We start from the raw sequence: 15,682 nt of genomic DNA on the forward strand, positions 1-15,682 counted from the left end.
GATGAGTGTGTGTTTGTGCTTGCGAGCCATTTAGTGTGTACGTGATCGCGCATACTGACGCCACACAGCGTGAAGGGGCTCTTACTTGGTGGGGTCCCCCTCCGTGGCGGAGAAAATCAAACACCTATCGCCATCCACCTCCGGCACCGCGGCGGTCGGCCACGTCCTCGTCTTTTTCTGCGCCTGCTCGTAATCGTCTTCATCATGCTCCTTGAGGGAGGAGTTCGCGCCCAACAGTTTCTTGCTCAACTGGAGGCTGCTCTCTTGAGATAGGCAAAAAAAAATGGAAACGAAAAAAAAGCGACTTCTTTTCATTACAGCGGTGGTACCAGAAAAAAAAAAAAAATATTTTTTATTTTATCATGTTTGCTTTATCTCCCTGTATGTACTTGACAAATTTAAAAAAAAAAAAATTACAAAAAAGTGACATCACTTATAGTGTGGATGGAAAAAGGAGAAAGAGGAATAAGGGGAAGGGGTCGGGGAAGTAGCATTCCAAAAAGGGTGTGCTAACACGTGGAAGGTTCTTTGTAGAGGGACATTACAAAGAGGGGGAAAATATATCTGGCAAAGTTAAATGGTGCAGGAACAAATGGAAAGTGGTGAAGGAACGGAGAAAACAGGTTTTCCCCTTTTTTTTTTGCCATTTTTTGCTCCTTAATTTTTGCGCCATGTTTTGCTCCCTTTGTTGCTCCTTTTTTTTTTGCGCACAGTGTGTGTAGTGCTTATCTGCAGCCGCCCAGTCTCCCCTTCTGCATTCCCGCTGTGGTGATGCTGAGGCACGTAGCCGCGAAACCCGCTCGAAGTGGAAAATGGTTTGCTGCTCCGCATTTTCGGTACTTATTCCCCCGCGGGGGAGAGAGAAAGGGAAAGAACAGTGGAAGTAGGAAAAGCCTTTTTTTTTCTCTTCTTCACACTTTTGTGTGGCAACTTCTTTGCCCGAATTTTTTGACAACTTTTTTGTTCTAAGTTGAACTTTTTTTTTTTTTTTTTGCATGCACAGGAGTGGGGAGAGAGGTAGGGATTTTTCTTGCCATCAGTTTTTTCTCGATTGGTTTCTTTTTCTTTTTTTTTTTTTTTTTTTTTTTCTTTTTCATATGATGATCCCTTAGGGGGTTTTCTTTGTTGAAAGATAAAAAAAAGTAGGAAGCGGAAAAATTGTTGTACATAAAAATGGGGCGCTTAAAAAAGGCCCCCCAGAAAAAAATATCCCCAAAATGGGTAGCAGTTTATCACAAGAGGGACTCCTCGCCACGGCTATTGCCATCGCCACATACCCGTCGGGTGACTTTTCCTACCTCGGCGCCGCCGTCACTCACGCATATTCAACTTCGATGAAGGAGGGGAGAGACCACCCCTTAGTTCTTACGTTACTACTTTTTTGTGCCGCAAAAATGGGAAAATAGTTGCCAAAGGGGGAGGAAAAGAAAAGAGAGCTAACACATGTGTAAAGCGGCCTCCTCAGAAAAAAAAAAAAAGTTTCCTCCATTTTATTCCTAATCCTACTGCTGCGCTGTCGAACACTTCCCGCGAAGGGGAAAAACGGAAGGTAGGGAGGTGTTTTTTCTTTCCCTTTTGTGGAAAACAAATTTGTCAACCTGGAGGGAGAAGAGGCCCCCAAAAGTATTTCCAGTCATAAAAAATAAAAAAATTCTTGTTAAAAATGAACACGTGCGTGGCGCATGTCGAGGATATGGCTCACGCGTTCGCCACAGGGCAGCCTCGCCGCTACACCGCCCCCCCGCTCAAACGAAGGGCCCCTCGCTGAGCGTGATCCGGCAGGCGATCTCCTCCAAGTACAGTTTGAAGCGCTTGAGGAAGGCCTGGATGGCCTGGAACTCGACGATGTGGTTGAGTACGGGCATCTTCGCCATCACCTCGTTAAAGGTGACATAAATGCTGTCGAAAAATTTCTTCAAAATATCAACGGACGACTTGCTCACCTTCTCATTGTCATATATGGAGGGGTCCAAAATGACACAGCTGATGTCATAGTTGCGAGAAGCCGCATCGGATGTGTACTCGAAGTAAAACTCCGCCCTGGAGAGTAGCTCCTTCAGCAAAGTGATAAGCGAGCAGTTGTTTATATATTCGACCTGCCCATTTTTGTCCTTGAAAAAACAGCCAATGCTGTTCTGCTCGTTAAAACACTTTTCCTCATTGTAGAAGAAAAAAGAGCAGTTATTCTTGTCTCCATTAATCCACATGGTAAAGAGGTAGTAGAGTATGACGGCAATTTCGTGTTCTTCCATCTGAGACGCTCTCTGGTGTTTAATGTTGCTTTGGATATTTACGTACACATTGATTAAGGCCTTGTATTCAATTTTGTGGTTAAGGAGCAGGTTAGCAATCCAGACAATGTAGGAGCAATAATTTCTGTACGTCAAGACGATAAGGTCCGGGGCCGGGGGAGCAGAATTCGGGGCACCTTTCCCAGCGTTGGAGCCTCCCCGCGCGGCGTGGCCGTAGTCATTTTCGTTAAAGCAGTAGTTCACGTTGTAGAGGTGGTAGAGGGCCTTCCGGTCGTTGCGGTCGATGGCTGTGCTGTTCCGCTGGATCTGCTTGGCGAGGAAATCCTCCGCGGGGGTTCGGCGGTTGGCTCGGTCGGGGCGGTTGGCTTCGCTAGTGCGGTCTGTCCCGTCGTCCTCGTCGGTTGGCCCTTCGTTGGCATGCCCCTCGCCGGGTTCCGCCCCCCCCGTGTAGTTCTCCGTGTAGTCGTGGTACGAGTAGACGCTCCTCAGCTTGTGGTTAACCGCCTTGGAGACGAGCGAAAAGGGAGACAGTTTGGAGAAAATAATTCGGTCCTGGTTCATAGTATACTCATACGACTCATTAATCAAAATGACGTTCATCTGGGGGTCCAAATAAATCAAGGGGACGCAGTTGAGGAAATAAATGAGGTGGAGAGGTCCCACCGAACTATGCTGCCTCTTACGTAGCAGGTCCACCTTGTTCTTCATGAGACTCCTAACCTTCTCCATTTCGAACAGATTATTCATAAACTTGTGCAGCTTTACCGTGACGAGCAGATAGAGGCAATTCTTAAATTTCACGTCATTCAGCTTAATCACATCCCCAATGTAATTTATGACGAAATTAATATTTTCGAACGTGATGGAGAGAGAAAAGGCAAAGTCAAGTAACCTCTCGAAGTAAAAAGAATACTTAGAAAAGGTACGCGAACTACATTTAGATGTGTCATTCCTGATCATGTGATTCACTGTTGAAAAACAGTTCGTATTCATATTCTTTATTTTTTCCTTCTTCTTATCGCATAAAATTATTAACTTGAGCAGATTGAATGATGGCAAAAAATTCTGAAAAAGAAACTTACTGTTGAAGAAAATCTTATCCTTTAGTTCCTCTTTCGTATGAATACATTTTTGTATTGTAAATAAGTACTCCTTAAATGTGTCAATGATGTCCACAATTCGAATCAAATTTACCTTGCCGTTCAGGTGATTTTGAATCTTATAATTGTAATCCGTAATCACGTCATCTCTATACTCAAATTTGCTTTTGGATAAATATTCATACATATTGGAGAAGGACTTTTTCACAATATCGATTTCTTCCTTGTTTATATTTTCCAAATGGATTAGGACATGGAGTAGATCCTCTTTCGTGCCGATCATCAAGACGGGAAAATAATTTTTCACGACATCCCAACTGCAGAATTTATACACATAGAAAACAAACAGATTGACAATTTCGTGAAAGAGCAACTTCTGGTAGTTGAGGGCCGTTCTGCATTTCTTTATCTCCTTCAGGTGTAGAAAATACGTACTCTGTTTCTGCAGATAGTCCTCTTTCGGCTTGAAGAAGCAAGTGTTTTTTCTGATCAGCTCCTTCAGGGTGTTGGCAAACGTCGGATCGTACGTGATTCCCTTATCAATCGCGTAGTAATTTTTTATGACCTCTTTCTTGAACGTAACGCTCGTGTTTAGTAGCTCATGTAACGCCTTCTTCTTCTTCTTTGCTCGTTCACTCCCTCGATCGTCGACCCCGCTCCCTTGGCTCTTTCCTCCATGGGATAAGCCACCACCAGGCGCATACACATCCATGTATTCACTCAGGAAGGTGTTTTTGTGCAAACCCGTCCCCTTCAGACTCCTCGCGCTGTACTGAATGATAAATATCTTCGCTCTCATACAACATTCGACAAATTCGATCCGCCTCTTTAAGCTCGGGTAGGACAAAATGGAGTAAAGGTACTTATAAATGCTACGAAAGATTTCCTTCGTCTCATGCGTGTACATAGGGTTCGACATCAGGTAGCTATTTCCGATGAAGTTGTTTTCATATACATAGTTGTTGTGAGCCAATTCGGCCAGCAGTTCGCTGCTGTGGGGGTCGTACTCCACTGTGGGTTCCATCCCAACAGGGTCAGTATGGAGTTCTCTTCCGTCATGTGGATGGATGCCATGTCCATCGCTGCCTTGATTCACCCCGTTGGCTTCTCCACGGTGGAGGGCCCCCCTGGGGAGGCTATTCCCCAACGGGGTGGGTGCCGCCGCGCCCGAGTCCCCCTTGACGGTCGCGCGCTTGTGTTTGCCACCCAGAATGGTGCCTTTCTTACCCAACGGGTGGCTCCCCTCGCGGGGGGTCCTCTCCTCCGCGTGGTTCCCTGTTTTGTTATCCGTCTGCTTCTTTGTTTGCTCCTCTGTTTGCTTCTTCTGTTGCTCCTCCAATTGCTTCTTCTGTTGCTCCTCCAATTGCTTCTTCTGTTGCTCCTCCGATTGCTTCTTCTGTTGCTCCTCCGATTGCTTCTTCTGTTGCTCCCCTGGTTGCCCCCCCGGATTGGGCCTGCCCTGCACCTCGCTCTGATAGAGAGTCCGGAGGGTGGGCTTGCCCGGGTGAGGCTCTCCCCAGGAACAGAAGCCCTGCCTGGCATAAAAAATTACCATGTCCTGATATTTCCTTTCGGAGAAGTAATACACATAAGCATCCGGGATGTTCATGTCGTTTAGCTTGATAAAGTAGTAAAGGTGCGGAGATATTCTGAGCTCCGAAATGGGACAAGGAAACTGATTACCGCATTTGTACAAAATGAGGTTAAAGAGAAAGAAGTGCAAGTTAATGTCGCTGGAATATTCTAGAAGTGTTGTCAGAAATGTTTTAATTTTTTTTTTTTTTTTTTCATTATTTTTGAGTAAATATTTTGTGTAATTCACGTGTATGATTTTCTCGATGGGGAGGAAGCAGTTTTCGAAAAGGACGAAGTAGTCATATGTGTATTCCACGTCCATGTTGCGGATCAGGGAGGACACTCTTCTTCTGATGTTGCTGTAGTTGCTGCTACCGTAGCTGTAGGGGGAACTCTCCCCAGTGGGGTGGCAAAACAGAATGTCCTGCGTTAACCAGGGGGTGCTCTTCTTTTCAATGAATTTCTCCCTCTTCCCTTTTTTCCCTCCCTCCATGAGCAGCTTCTTATTATACGCATCGATGTATAGAGTGATCAGTGTGCTGGCGCAGCGGTAGTAGTCCGCTTTGTAGAGAAGGATAATCAGCTTAAAGATGTCGATGCTGATGAGGGCGTCTTTCAAATTCTCGTGTATGAAATGTTCCGCCCGTTTCTCCGACGCGAGCAGGTCGTCGAATTTGTCCAGCGCGGAGGGCTCTCTCCCAAGAGCAGTTCCACCGCGAAAGAAGCTTCCCCCCCCGGCGTGGCCGTCTCCATTGGGGATCCCCACCCCAAGGCCTCGCGTACCCGGTTCTCCAGAACTACGAAACATCCCGTAGTCGTTTTTTATCTTCATTTTCTTCTTCATGTAAACCTCCTCCTCAATCTTCTTAATAAGAAAAAGAGCCAGAAATTCATTCTTGTGAATTATATACCCTTGGAAAAAGTCCACAGGGATATATTTCCCCGATTTAATGATGTTAAAAAGACACTGCTTCAGAATATCCCTGTACGTTCTGCTTAAATACGTTTTCATAAAATTGCACTTAATAAGGAGATCAAAGAGGGTACTTGGAAGGTAGAGAAAATTCTGATTCGTCCCAATGTTCTTTCTCCTCATTATTGTCTTATTCTTGTAATAATCACAAATGAGGATAGAATAAATCAGCAGGTACTCAATGCTGAAATTGATAAAATTTAAGATGGCATAGAACTCATTTACTTCGTTCGTCATTAGGATCGTGTAGTCGGAGTAAACGTTTGCAATGGATGGGTCAGTCAGTCCTTTCATTTTTTCTGAGAAGTCTTTTTTTTTTTTCAACAAAGTCGTAAGGATGATGCTGACGCAGAGGTTCAGGCACTTGAGCTTCTCTATCAAATTGAGGCAACAGTCTAGGGGGACATTACCCGTCAGTATGTACACGTCGTCGTTGGCTTCGTACCAACTTCTCTTTCGCTTCTTCTTCGCGTACATTTCTTCGTCATTCATTCGGATGATGCAGAAGTCTCGCATGTTATAAAAGGACTCCTCGTCTTCATCGTTCCTCTGATTTGAAATAACTGAGATGCCTACGTGTGTGTCTTCCCTGCCACCCTCCGCCGTCCGCATCACTTTCCTGGCCTTCCGGGGGCCATCAGCACGTCGCCTGTCAGAAGTTTGCCCGTCAGCACTTCGCCCGTCAGCACTTCGTCGGCCAACATTTCCACCGACAACACTTCGCCCCGCGCACTTAAAAACGTGCGTGTCGCGGTACCTCTCGTAGGAAAACAGATGAATAAACATCACCGGTTTGAGAAGACGACTGAGCAGTAGCAGCAGCCCTCTCGACAGAACATGCATCGAGTTATGATACATGTTGACATTTTTCAAAAAAAAAATATCGAAATTTTTGTTCGTTAGATATTCAAAGGCAAAATTTCCACTTCGGTTCCTCTCCGCTTCGAGCAGTTTTTCCTTCGTGGCTCTCTTCTGGCACACATTGAAGAAGTTGTAGTAGCCAGAATTGTTTTGGAGCACTTTCTCATTGGAGGGGTCGGCGACAGGGTCACCCTTTAACATGCGAAGCGACCGTCCACCCATCCGGCCATCACCCTGTTGGTCTTGGTCTGCCGCTGCTCCTGCTCCTTCTGACGCTTCTCCCTCTTCTTCCGCTTCTAAATCCTCCATCGTGTCGTCAAACAGGTGATTTATTCCCTTAATCTTTCTCGTCTTAATTTCGAGCTCCATGGCTCTCTGAAGCTTGCCTTGCTTAATGATGTAGTCCGCGTCTTTGTCCAAGAAGCCAAACTTGAAGGGGGTGGGCCGATAAATTTTGTTAAGAATATCGTAGTCTATTTGATTCGTTCCTATTTTTCTATGTCCCGTATGTTTCATCCTTCCGTATTCACTTCCCCCCCCCATGATGCTGCTCGTGCTACTGTTGCTTCTGCTGCGACGATTATGTCTCCTTCTTCGTCTTCTTGCAGTTCCTGCAGAGGGAGACGCCGCTCGTATGTTTTCGTTCACCCCCCCTTCGAAGTGAACAACTCTTTGTCCCTTTCTCTTCCCCTTCTGATTTTGGTAAGGGGGGTGTTGCCCGTAGTAATCCCCTCGTCTGGTCATCGGTTCGTAATCTCTCATGTTGACCCCCCCCATTGAAGTGTCCCCATGGCGGTAGTACCATCCGTCCTCAGGTTTGTCACTCCCTCGAAGCATTTTCCTACCCCCACTGCTATTCACATTGTTAAAGCACATTATTTCGTATCTGTACACGTGATTGAGCAGCAGGGACCAGATTACATATAGAAACTCATCCCTCGAGACCATTTTTATGATCTGATTGACGTAGTAGTGGTAGGCCATTTCGTGATGACTCGAGTCATTCGACACAGCGGGGGGAATGCCTCCAGGGGTGGCAACCGTCGTAGCGGTTGCGCCAGCGGTTGTTACAGCAATTGGCTGAACGGTTACGCCGATCGACCGGGGAGACCTCCCTGCAAAGGGGTCATCATCCAACTTGGCTCCATCGGGGACATCCCCATTGCACGCACCCCTGAGTCGCATCTCATTTAGAAGCACACATCGGATGTTCCTATTTTCAGAGGTCATTTTATGGGTTATAAAATGGTTCAACATTTTCTCTATTATTTTCGTGCGGCTATTTTGGCTGATGTAGTATATTCGCTTCTTCGTGATGATGATAAGATCGTAGTAGTCATGGTATTCACTGACGGTGTGTTCATTTAGGAAGAAGGGGGGTATGCTTTCCAGGCGTCCGGATGCCTGTTCGGGGATGATGGACCTTCTTCGGGGGAGCTCTCCTCCGTCGTCCTTAAAGAAGAAATTGTTATTGTTAACGAGGAAGTTGCTGTCGTAGTAGTTGGGCGCGCCACCGGAAACACCTCCAGGAGTGCCAACGCCGCTAACCCCGCCAATCGCAGAGGGACCTCCCCCGTAGTACATGGCCTGGCCGCCATCTTCTCCCCTCAAGGGTCCGTTCACGGGGTCCAAGTTTCCGCAATAATTGCCGCCATGGTTGCCGCTATAATTGTCGCCGTAATTTCCGCTATAATTGCCGCCGTAATTTCCGCTATAATTGCCGCCGTAGTTGCCACCATAACCGATCCTCATCGCGTTCTGCTCATTCTTCGAGCCCGGGCGGTTGATGCTGTCATGCCTAAGTCTGTCAAGGTAGAAATCCTTTATAATGTTGCTCTTCTGCGATTGCTCAAAGAATCCGTGAAAATTCGAATTCCGTTTTTTATACAAAATGGCGATAATTTCTTCGTTTATGTAGTACTCATTGGACTGCCTAAAGAGGAACTTATTTTTCTTCGAAGTGGACGATTGGATTGGGTTGCTTCCTACACTTGGGTCGCTCCCTTCGTCGCAGGTGGTTAGTAACTTCAGTTTGTAACAGGGCTGTGGGGGTGAAGAAGGAGGAGGAGAAGAAGAAGAAGTTCGATCCCGCTTCTTCTGTCCGGTTTCCCCTCTTTCAGCGTGGCGCACACCCTTCCCATCACTGTCGTAGTGGTGGTCGTAGTGATCGTCTTCAGTGCTGCTCCTGCTTCCCACATCGCTGTAGTGGTCTTGGCCCGCTTCTCCTCCGTGGATCATCCTCCCCCAATGGCCCTCTTTCCTTCGCCTATCCCCCTCGGGAAATTCGCGTAAATTAGGAGAGCCGCTAACCCCGTTGATGGAGCCACCATCGCTCTTCAGGGGAAACCTCCCCATGTGACGGCCCTGCGCAAAGGGATCTGCACCTCTAACCCCTTCTACCTCCTGCCGATCGGTTGTTGAGTCCTTCCTGTTGTTCCTTTCGTTAGGGGTGGGAATGTCAGGGGCTCCTCCTCCCCCGCCTGCATCCCTGACTTTATCCTTCCTCCTCTTAAGAACGATAAATAGATTCTTCAAATGATGAGTAAACAAAATGCGGTGGTCCTTGTCGTTAATCTGTAATCCCTTTTTGTGGGGAAAATTCTGAAAATCCTTCAGCACCATTTTGTATGAGTTCGTTTCGGGAGACCTCACGAGGGAGAGATAATAAATGTTGCAGTTATTGTCGACCAATTTGAGACATACGTTGCTCCTCTCGTGCAGGTGATTTATGTGCATGTCGATGATGCTCAGTTTGTTCAGCACGCTGTGCTCTAGGTTGGTTGGGTAGAAGAAGCGATTCGCTTCGGATGGCTGCCCTTGCGGGGGGCCGCTTCCGAAGGGGGGATTTCCCAAGTTGGCACCTCCAAAGTGGGAGCTTCCAAAATGGGAACTTCCAAAATGGGAACTTCCAAAATGGGGACTTCCGAAATTGCCCCCTCCGAAGTTCCCCCCTGCAAGGTTACCCCCTCCGAAGTGACCCCCTCCCAGGGTGGCCCCTCGTCCTACGTGGTTCCCTCCAACGTTTCGCCCCGCCATGCCCCCGTAAAACGCCTCGCCGGGTGGGACCCCGACGAATCCGTCCGGATACCCAGAAGTGTTGTCGTCCACGAAGTAAATGTTCCCCATCTCGGAGACCAGATCGCTCTTGCTGAAGATAATCGTCTCGGATAAGTAATTCCGGGAACTCCCCCCCCCATGGACATTAGTCAGCATCTTAACATACAGATCGCTATTCTCATAAAGGACGTACAGAATGGATCTCTCATTATCCACCAACATCTTCCTCACTTTATTTTTAAAGAAGGAGAAATATTTTATGAAATACGTGCTGATTATTTTCTTGAGATGGTACTTCACTGGTACTTGCTCAATGTCGTCGCAGTAAATGTTCTTATTGTATCCGTTTAGTGTGTCTTCTTCATCGTCTGGGTGCTGCGTTGGGGGGGATGGGCCTGCCACATAGGGGCTTCGGCTCCGTTGCGGATTACTTCTGTTGGGGCTGCTCCGGTGAGGACTACTTCCGAGCGTCCTTTGGGTCCTGCTGCGACTGCGTGAGGTGCGGCTTCGAGAGGTGCCGCTATGCGAGGTGCTCCTGCGTGTTCGCTCGCTCCTACTTCGCTGGCTTCTACTTGGAGGGGTCCCACTTGGAGGGCTGTCGCTTCTGGCGCTGCTCGTCGCGGACGCGCTGCCGCTGTAGCTCCGGGTGTAGCTGCCGCGGAAGCTTCCATTCTGCTCATCCGAATAGGAGTCATTGCCAGACATCCCGTGGTCATCCAAGCGATTGCGAGAAAACAGCGCCTCATTCACTCCACTGACTACCGCACTCAGCGTGGTGAAGATAATCCTTTTAAAAATGCTGAGGGGCTTGAATAGCTCTTCCCTCTCATAAATGAATTCATACACATTGCCGTCATCGGCACCGAGGAAGATCCTCTCATTCTTCTCAAACGATTTGACGAAGTGAAACCTCCTTTTCTTGTCTTCCTTCCTCAGCTTGAACAACAAAAAAAGGTATATATTGAAGTAAAAGGGGTATATGTTCTGATATATCAGCTGCTCACTAATCGATACATTATAGTCCTCCTCACAGTTAAAATACAAATGGACGTTGAAAATGTAGAAGGATAACTCCGTTACTACCATTAGGTAGTAATTCTTCATTGAATTGTAGAAGGAGTCCAACGGGATAAAGGTGTTTAGGAAGACCACGTCGATACAGTCCAGTGCGGAATCGATAAGGACAGACATCACTTTGCTATTTAGATTGTTCAGATTGTAGAGGTGCAAATAGTGCGCCTCTTCTTTCTGCTCATAAAACCAGAGGAGGTTCAGCTTTTCGATGACCCCCTTTTTGTCGTAACGCATATGGGGCACTCGTCGGGGGGAAGCACTTCCTCCGGAAGGAAGTCCCACGGAATGAAGTCCTTCACGGGATCCATCACACTCGCTTCGATCCCCTTGGGCGGCACGCTCCGAAAGGACCAAGTACCCCCTCCTGCAGTGCAAATTGAAGAGAATGTCCCTGTTCCTATTCATCCCCAAGACATAATTCACCTTACAAATGTTATTATAAAAAATGATATTCTTCTTGCTATTATTATAGACCATCTGCTGATCGGTGAGCATCGTTTTGCAGAGACGAAGGAAAAGATTAAAATCGCACGTCAGATTGAGTTGCTCCTTGTGTAGCTTCTGCGCGTCGTTTTTCTTCTTCACGTCTTCGTAACTCTCCATCAGCCGATCAACCGCTGTGTCAAAAAGATCAGTGAGCTTCTTCTTCACGTCCACCCTATCATCGGTGCCACCTTGTAAATCGGACATGCACAGGAGAGAATTCTCGATAACATTTAACTTAGATTCTATCGAATTTAGATACTCTCCTGACTTGATATCCGTTATCAATATTTTGTATTTGTCGTAAACTGAACTTATGTTTCTCATTTTGTTGCTTTCCCACTTGTCCTTCTGGTGGAGTGGTTCCCCTTTGTCCCTACTCCTCCTCATCATCCTTCCGCTCAGCTCTTCCTCTTTCGCTGACTGTATATACGTGGTGGTTGTCGTCGTCCCCGTTCCAATGGTGTCGTCCTCTCCTGTGGGTTGCAACCCTCCCATGTAGTTCATCACCCCGGATGTCCTCATCGTCTGATTATCCCCCTGTGGGATCATCGAGCTGACAAAGTTGGCTCTACTATAATATGAATCATCCGCGTGGGGTGTTTCTCCTAGATTCAAAATGTTCTTCATTATTTTTTCACTTTTCATCAAGTCTTCCTTGTCTTTCTTCACATCTCGTACCTTCTCTTGGCTCTCACCTATCTTTAAGTTAATTTCGTTCGAATTTGAGAGGATGTTTAGTAGGAACTCCTTCCTCTTGTTGAGAGCACTGGACGGCGAGATTCCCTCGGGTTCGTTTCTTCTCTTCGTGATGATGCTGCTACAGAACCGTTTGATGTTGTTGATTAGGCGGGGGGCTTCTTCGGGGGGGCGGCTTCTCCCACGTCTCCCGCGTCTACTGTTTCTTCCGCTTCTGCTGCTTCCCCCGCTTTCGCTTCCCTCGTCGCGATAGCGCCCTGCGCTCTCCGGGTCGGACGGCCCGATCCCACTTGAGCCTTCCCGGCGCCCCCTCGAGCGCGAGGCAGAAGAGGGAGAAGCGGGCCGGGAGGAAGACCTCCGCGATGACGACTTGGAGGATGACTGCGGTGAAGAAGACCTAGATGGGGACCGGCGCGAAGACGATGTGCCGCTCCTTCGATTGCGTCCCCTGCCTTCACCTCGTCCATCCTGAGACCTCGAAAAAATGGAGCATGCCCCATTCTCATCGTTAAAAATGGACATGTCGACATTCTCTTCGTCCACTTGGTCCCCTCTCCTTCCACAATGGTCGTCATTTTTTTTCGCGATTTTTTTTTTTGCAGAAAAGAAGTTTTCATCGGAATCATCTCCGGTGTCCTTCCTCCTGCTAGAGGAATCTCCCTGGTGCCCCTTCTTGGTGAAATACTTCTTATAGTGTTCACTTTTTTTGTATGCCTTTTTTTTTCTTTCAGTTCTGGAGGATTTTCTCCTCCGACTTTCTTCCTCCGTTTCGCTCAACATTTTGAGTTCTTCCTTATCTGGGTCTCTCTTTTCGCTTTTGCGCGAAACGCCGTCCGAGCTGTCCTTCTCCTTCTGACTGTCACTGCTGTTATGCGATGGATCTTCCGCAGCGACTTGGCTGCCACCATCACTGCTGTTGTTTCCATCCCCCGAAATTGGGTCGTCCCTTGAGTCCCCCGGCGGGCTATTACTGTCTGCGTTTTCCGAGTCGCTCCCTCCGTCCCCCCTAGACGTTGTGTCCATTCTGAACATCTTTGGTCAAAGAGTGGAGACTGAGGAGGGGGAAAGATGCAAGGCGAAGCGGAAAAATGGATTGACAAAAAAGGGGAGAAAAATCGTCTAGTGGCCTTTGCATGTGTTAGGGGGGGTGTATTGACAAAGTTGCTTATTGACAGAGTTGCCTATTAACAGAGTTGCGTGTTCACACTGGTGACAACACGCAGGACGTCTGAGGTGTGCCCCCCCCTTCCCCCTTGTGGGTTTAATTTCCAACGACGGGGGTACTCATTCGTTCGAAGCGGGGCGATTACACAGTTGGGTGAAAAGATACGATTTTCCCAGTTTTTATATTGCTACTCCCGCTGGGGATGGGCAGTTGGACCTCATTCCCCCCTGTGCTGCCCCCCTCTCCACGCGCGCCCAACTCGACGCACAGTTGAAAGCACACGTAAAAAAGCAATCATGTACCAAAAGGCTACGCTCGTTAAATGAGACTATATTTATATGAGATCTCTCCTGGCAAAGTGTGGTTGCCACCCTTTTCTTTTCTTCTCTCTTCCTTTCACTTGTTTATTATTTGTTACTCATCTGTTTGTTTTAATTTGTTTTTTTTTTTACTTTTTTTTTTTATTTCCCCCTTGGAGATATTTTTTTTTTTTTTTTTGCTACTTTTGTATGAACAATAATACATACTGGTTAGTGAAAAAAAAAAAAAGCTTTAAAATTGGGGAAGTGGAACAGGAGCTTGGAAAAGAGTGAGGGACCCAACCAGAACGTAGCAAATGAGAGCGGGCGCGTTTTCTCGGGGGAGCATACGGGGGTAATGGGGTGAACTGGCAGAGGAGAAAAGAAAAGTGCAAAATTCGACTCCGCTCCTCGGCATGCGACGCGACTGAATAGAATGAACGCTTCGCAAAGTGCTATATGTTCTGCGAGAGGGAGAAAATGCCCCGCATGGAGCCGCGTGGATTGCTCCGTGGATCGCTTCGTGGATCTCTTCGTGCATCGCTGCGCCTTGCCCAGGAGAGCAGTGAGCCATTAAGCCTTTCCCCAAGCGGACGCAAAAATAGGCGTGCAGTACATATATGCTTATGTAAAAGCATGTGCACTCCTCAGTGCATATACTAGACCAACATGTGCGGAGACGTGTGGGATCTGTTTGGGCAGCATTTTCTTTTTTCTTTTTTTCCCGGATCCCCCTTAAGAAATGTTCCGCGTTCCCCTGCATCAGAGCGCTGCCGCCTCTGTCGCCATCGCCGGGGGGGCACACAAGTACAACAATAAAAAATGCATGCGTGTGGCACTCGTGTAGCAACTCAAGTAGCACTCACACGGGTATGCACTTACCCAAGTAGCAACTCACTCGTGTAACACTCACAGGTAAGTGGACTCGTTTAAGCGCTTGGACATACGAGTGCACGCGGGCAGCTACTCTCTTTCGCAACTATCAAACTGGTGCGCGTGGAAGAATCCCCCTGTAAGGGATCCGCACTTTTGGTGAGTTGAAGCGGAACCCTGAAAGGAAAGCGGAACAGCTCGCCACAAACCACGGAAATTTTTTTTTTTTTTTTTTTTTTTTTTTTCTTCTGTCGGACTTGCTGTTGGACAGGATGGAGTGCAGCGGCCACACCGACTGCGCAGGGGTAATTATCCATTTGAACGCGTTTTGAACGGATTTGCACCCGTATTCGTGGCGTCCGAACAGGGAAGCTGGCTCCTTTCAGGTAAGTGCCGCGGCGCGCACCACGTGGAACCAGAACAACCGCCTCTTTAAATGGTTTCTTGTGTAGGAAGCCAAGTCGACATGCATACGACGGGGTTTACCTTCACAGAAAAGTGGGAAAAACCGTGGGGAAAAAAGGCGAAAAAATTTGAACAAAGAAGGCGCAAAAAGTTGAACAAAAGAGGAGCAAAGGAGTTTGCCGAAAATTTCCAAAAAAAGGAAACCATTTGAGCGAACTGCCAAGCGAAGGGGCCTTTTTCATTTGTTCCACTTGTTCGCATTTTGCGCATTGCGCTTTTTTTTATTTTATTTTTTCCATTTTTTGTATATCTTTGCGTTTTACCCAATCTGAGCAGAGGGGGAGATTCTCTCGCCATGCATACTGCAGCTCGGGCGACCCCCCTTGGCTGATCGAGAGGCTCCCCCCAAAGACGGCTCACAACGAGCGGGAAAAAGGAGCAGCCACAACGAGTCATCACCACCTCTGTTGCGTCCCCGGATTCCTTCCTAGCTGACCAGCTTTGTGGAGGACTGCCACCAGTACCCCGCGCAACGTCCCTCATTTGAGAAAGCAAAAAAGAGGGGCATAATAAAGAGAGGGGAATAATTGCCACACACATGCGTATTAGTTAGCTGTGCCTCCGCTTACCTGCTCTGCGTGAAGATATATGCCGTGAGCATGCCGCAAGTTCCCCCCTGGGTCATTTTGAAAAGACAGTTTTTACTATCTGTAGGGGACTACATGTGAGGGCCAAACCGGTTAGCAGTGCCCCACCCCCCAAAGAGGAGTCTCCTCTCGGGAGCAGCCCCTTTGTCGTAGTTGCAAAAAGGGAAGGAAGCTTCGCCTTTTGCTTCTCCCCCCTTCTCCCCGAGAGAAACAGTCACA

General features: G+C 47.6%; 2 protein-coding genes across 2 annotated transcripts; both read right to left on the reverse strand.

The window, feature by feature from the left end:
* Nucleotides 1-81: 81 nt before the first annotated feature.
* C922_02771 (hypothetical protein) lies at nucleotides 82-315 on the reverse strand (the record flags this gene model as incomplete). The annotated part of the gene is made up of 1 exon (XM_008818370.1): nucleotides 82-315. One exon carries the CDS (start codon nucleotides 313-315, stop codon nucleotides 82-84), a length of 234 nt encoding a protein of 77 aa, XP_008816592.1.
* A 1,430-nt stretch (nucleotides 316-1,745) lies between these two features.
* C922_02772 (hypothetical protein) lies at nucleotides 1,746-13,106 on the reverse strand (the record flags this gene model as incomplete). The annotated part of the gene is made up of 1 exon (XM_008818371.1): nucleotides 1,746-13,106. The coding sequence occupies one exon, from the start codon at nucleotides 13,104-13,106 to the stop codon at nucleotides 1,746-1,748; it is 11,361 nt and encodes a 3,786-aa protein (XP_008816593.1).
* Nucleotides 13,107-15,682: the final 2,576 nt, after the last annotated feature.

Source organism: Plasmodium inui, assembly GCF_000524495.1.
Source record: "Plasmodium inui San Antonio 1 unplaced genomic scaffold supercont1.10, whole genome shotgun sequence".
NCBI lineage: Eukaryota > Apicomplexa > Aconoidasida > Haemosporida > Plasmodiidae > Plasmodium > Plasmodium inui.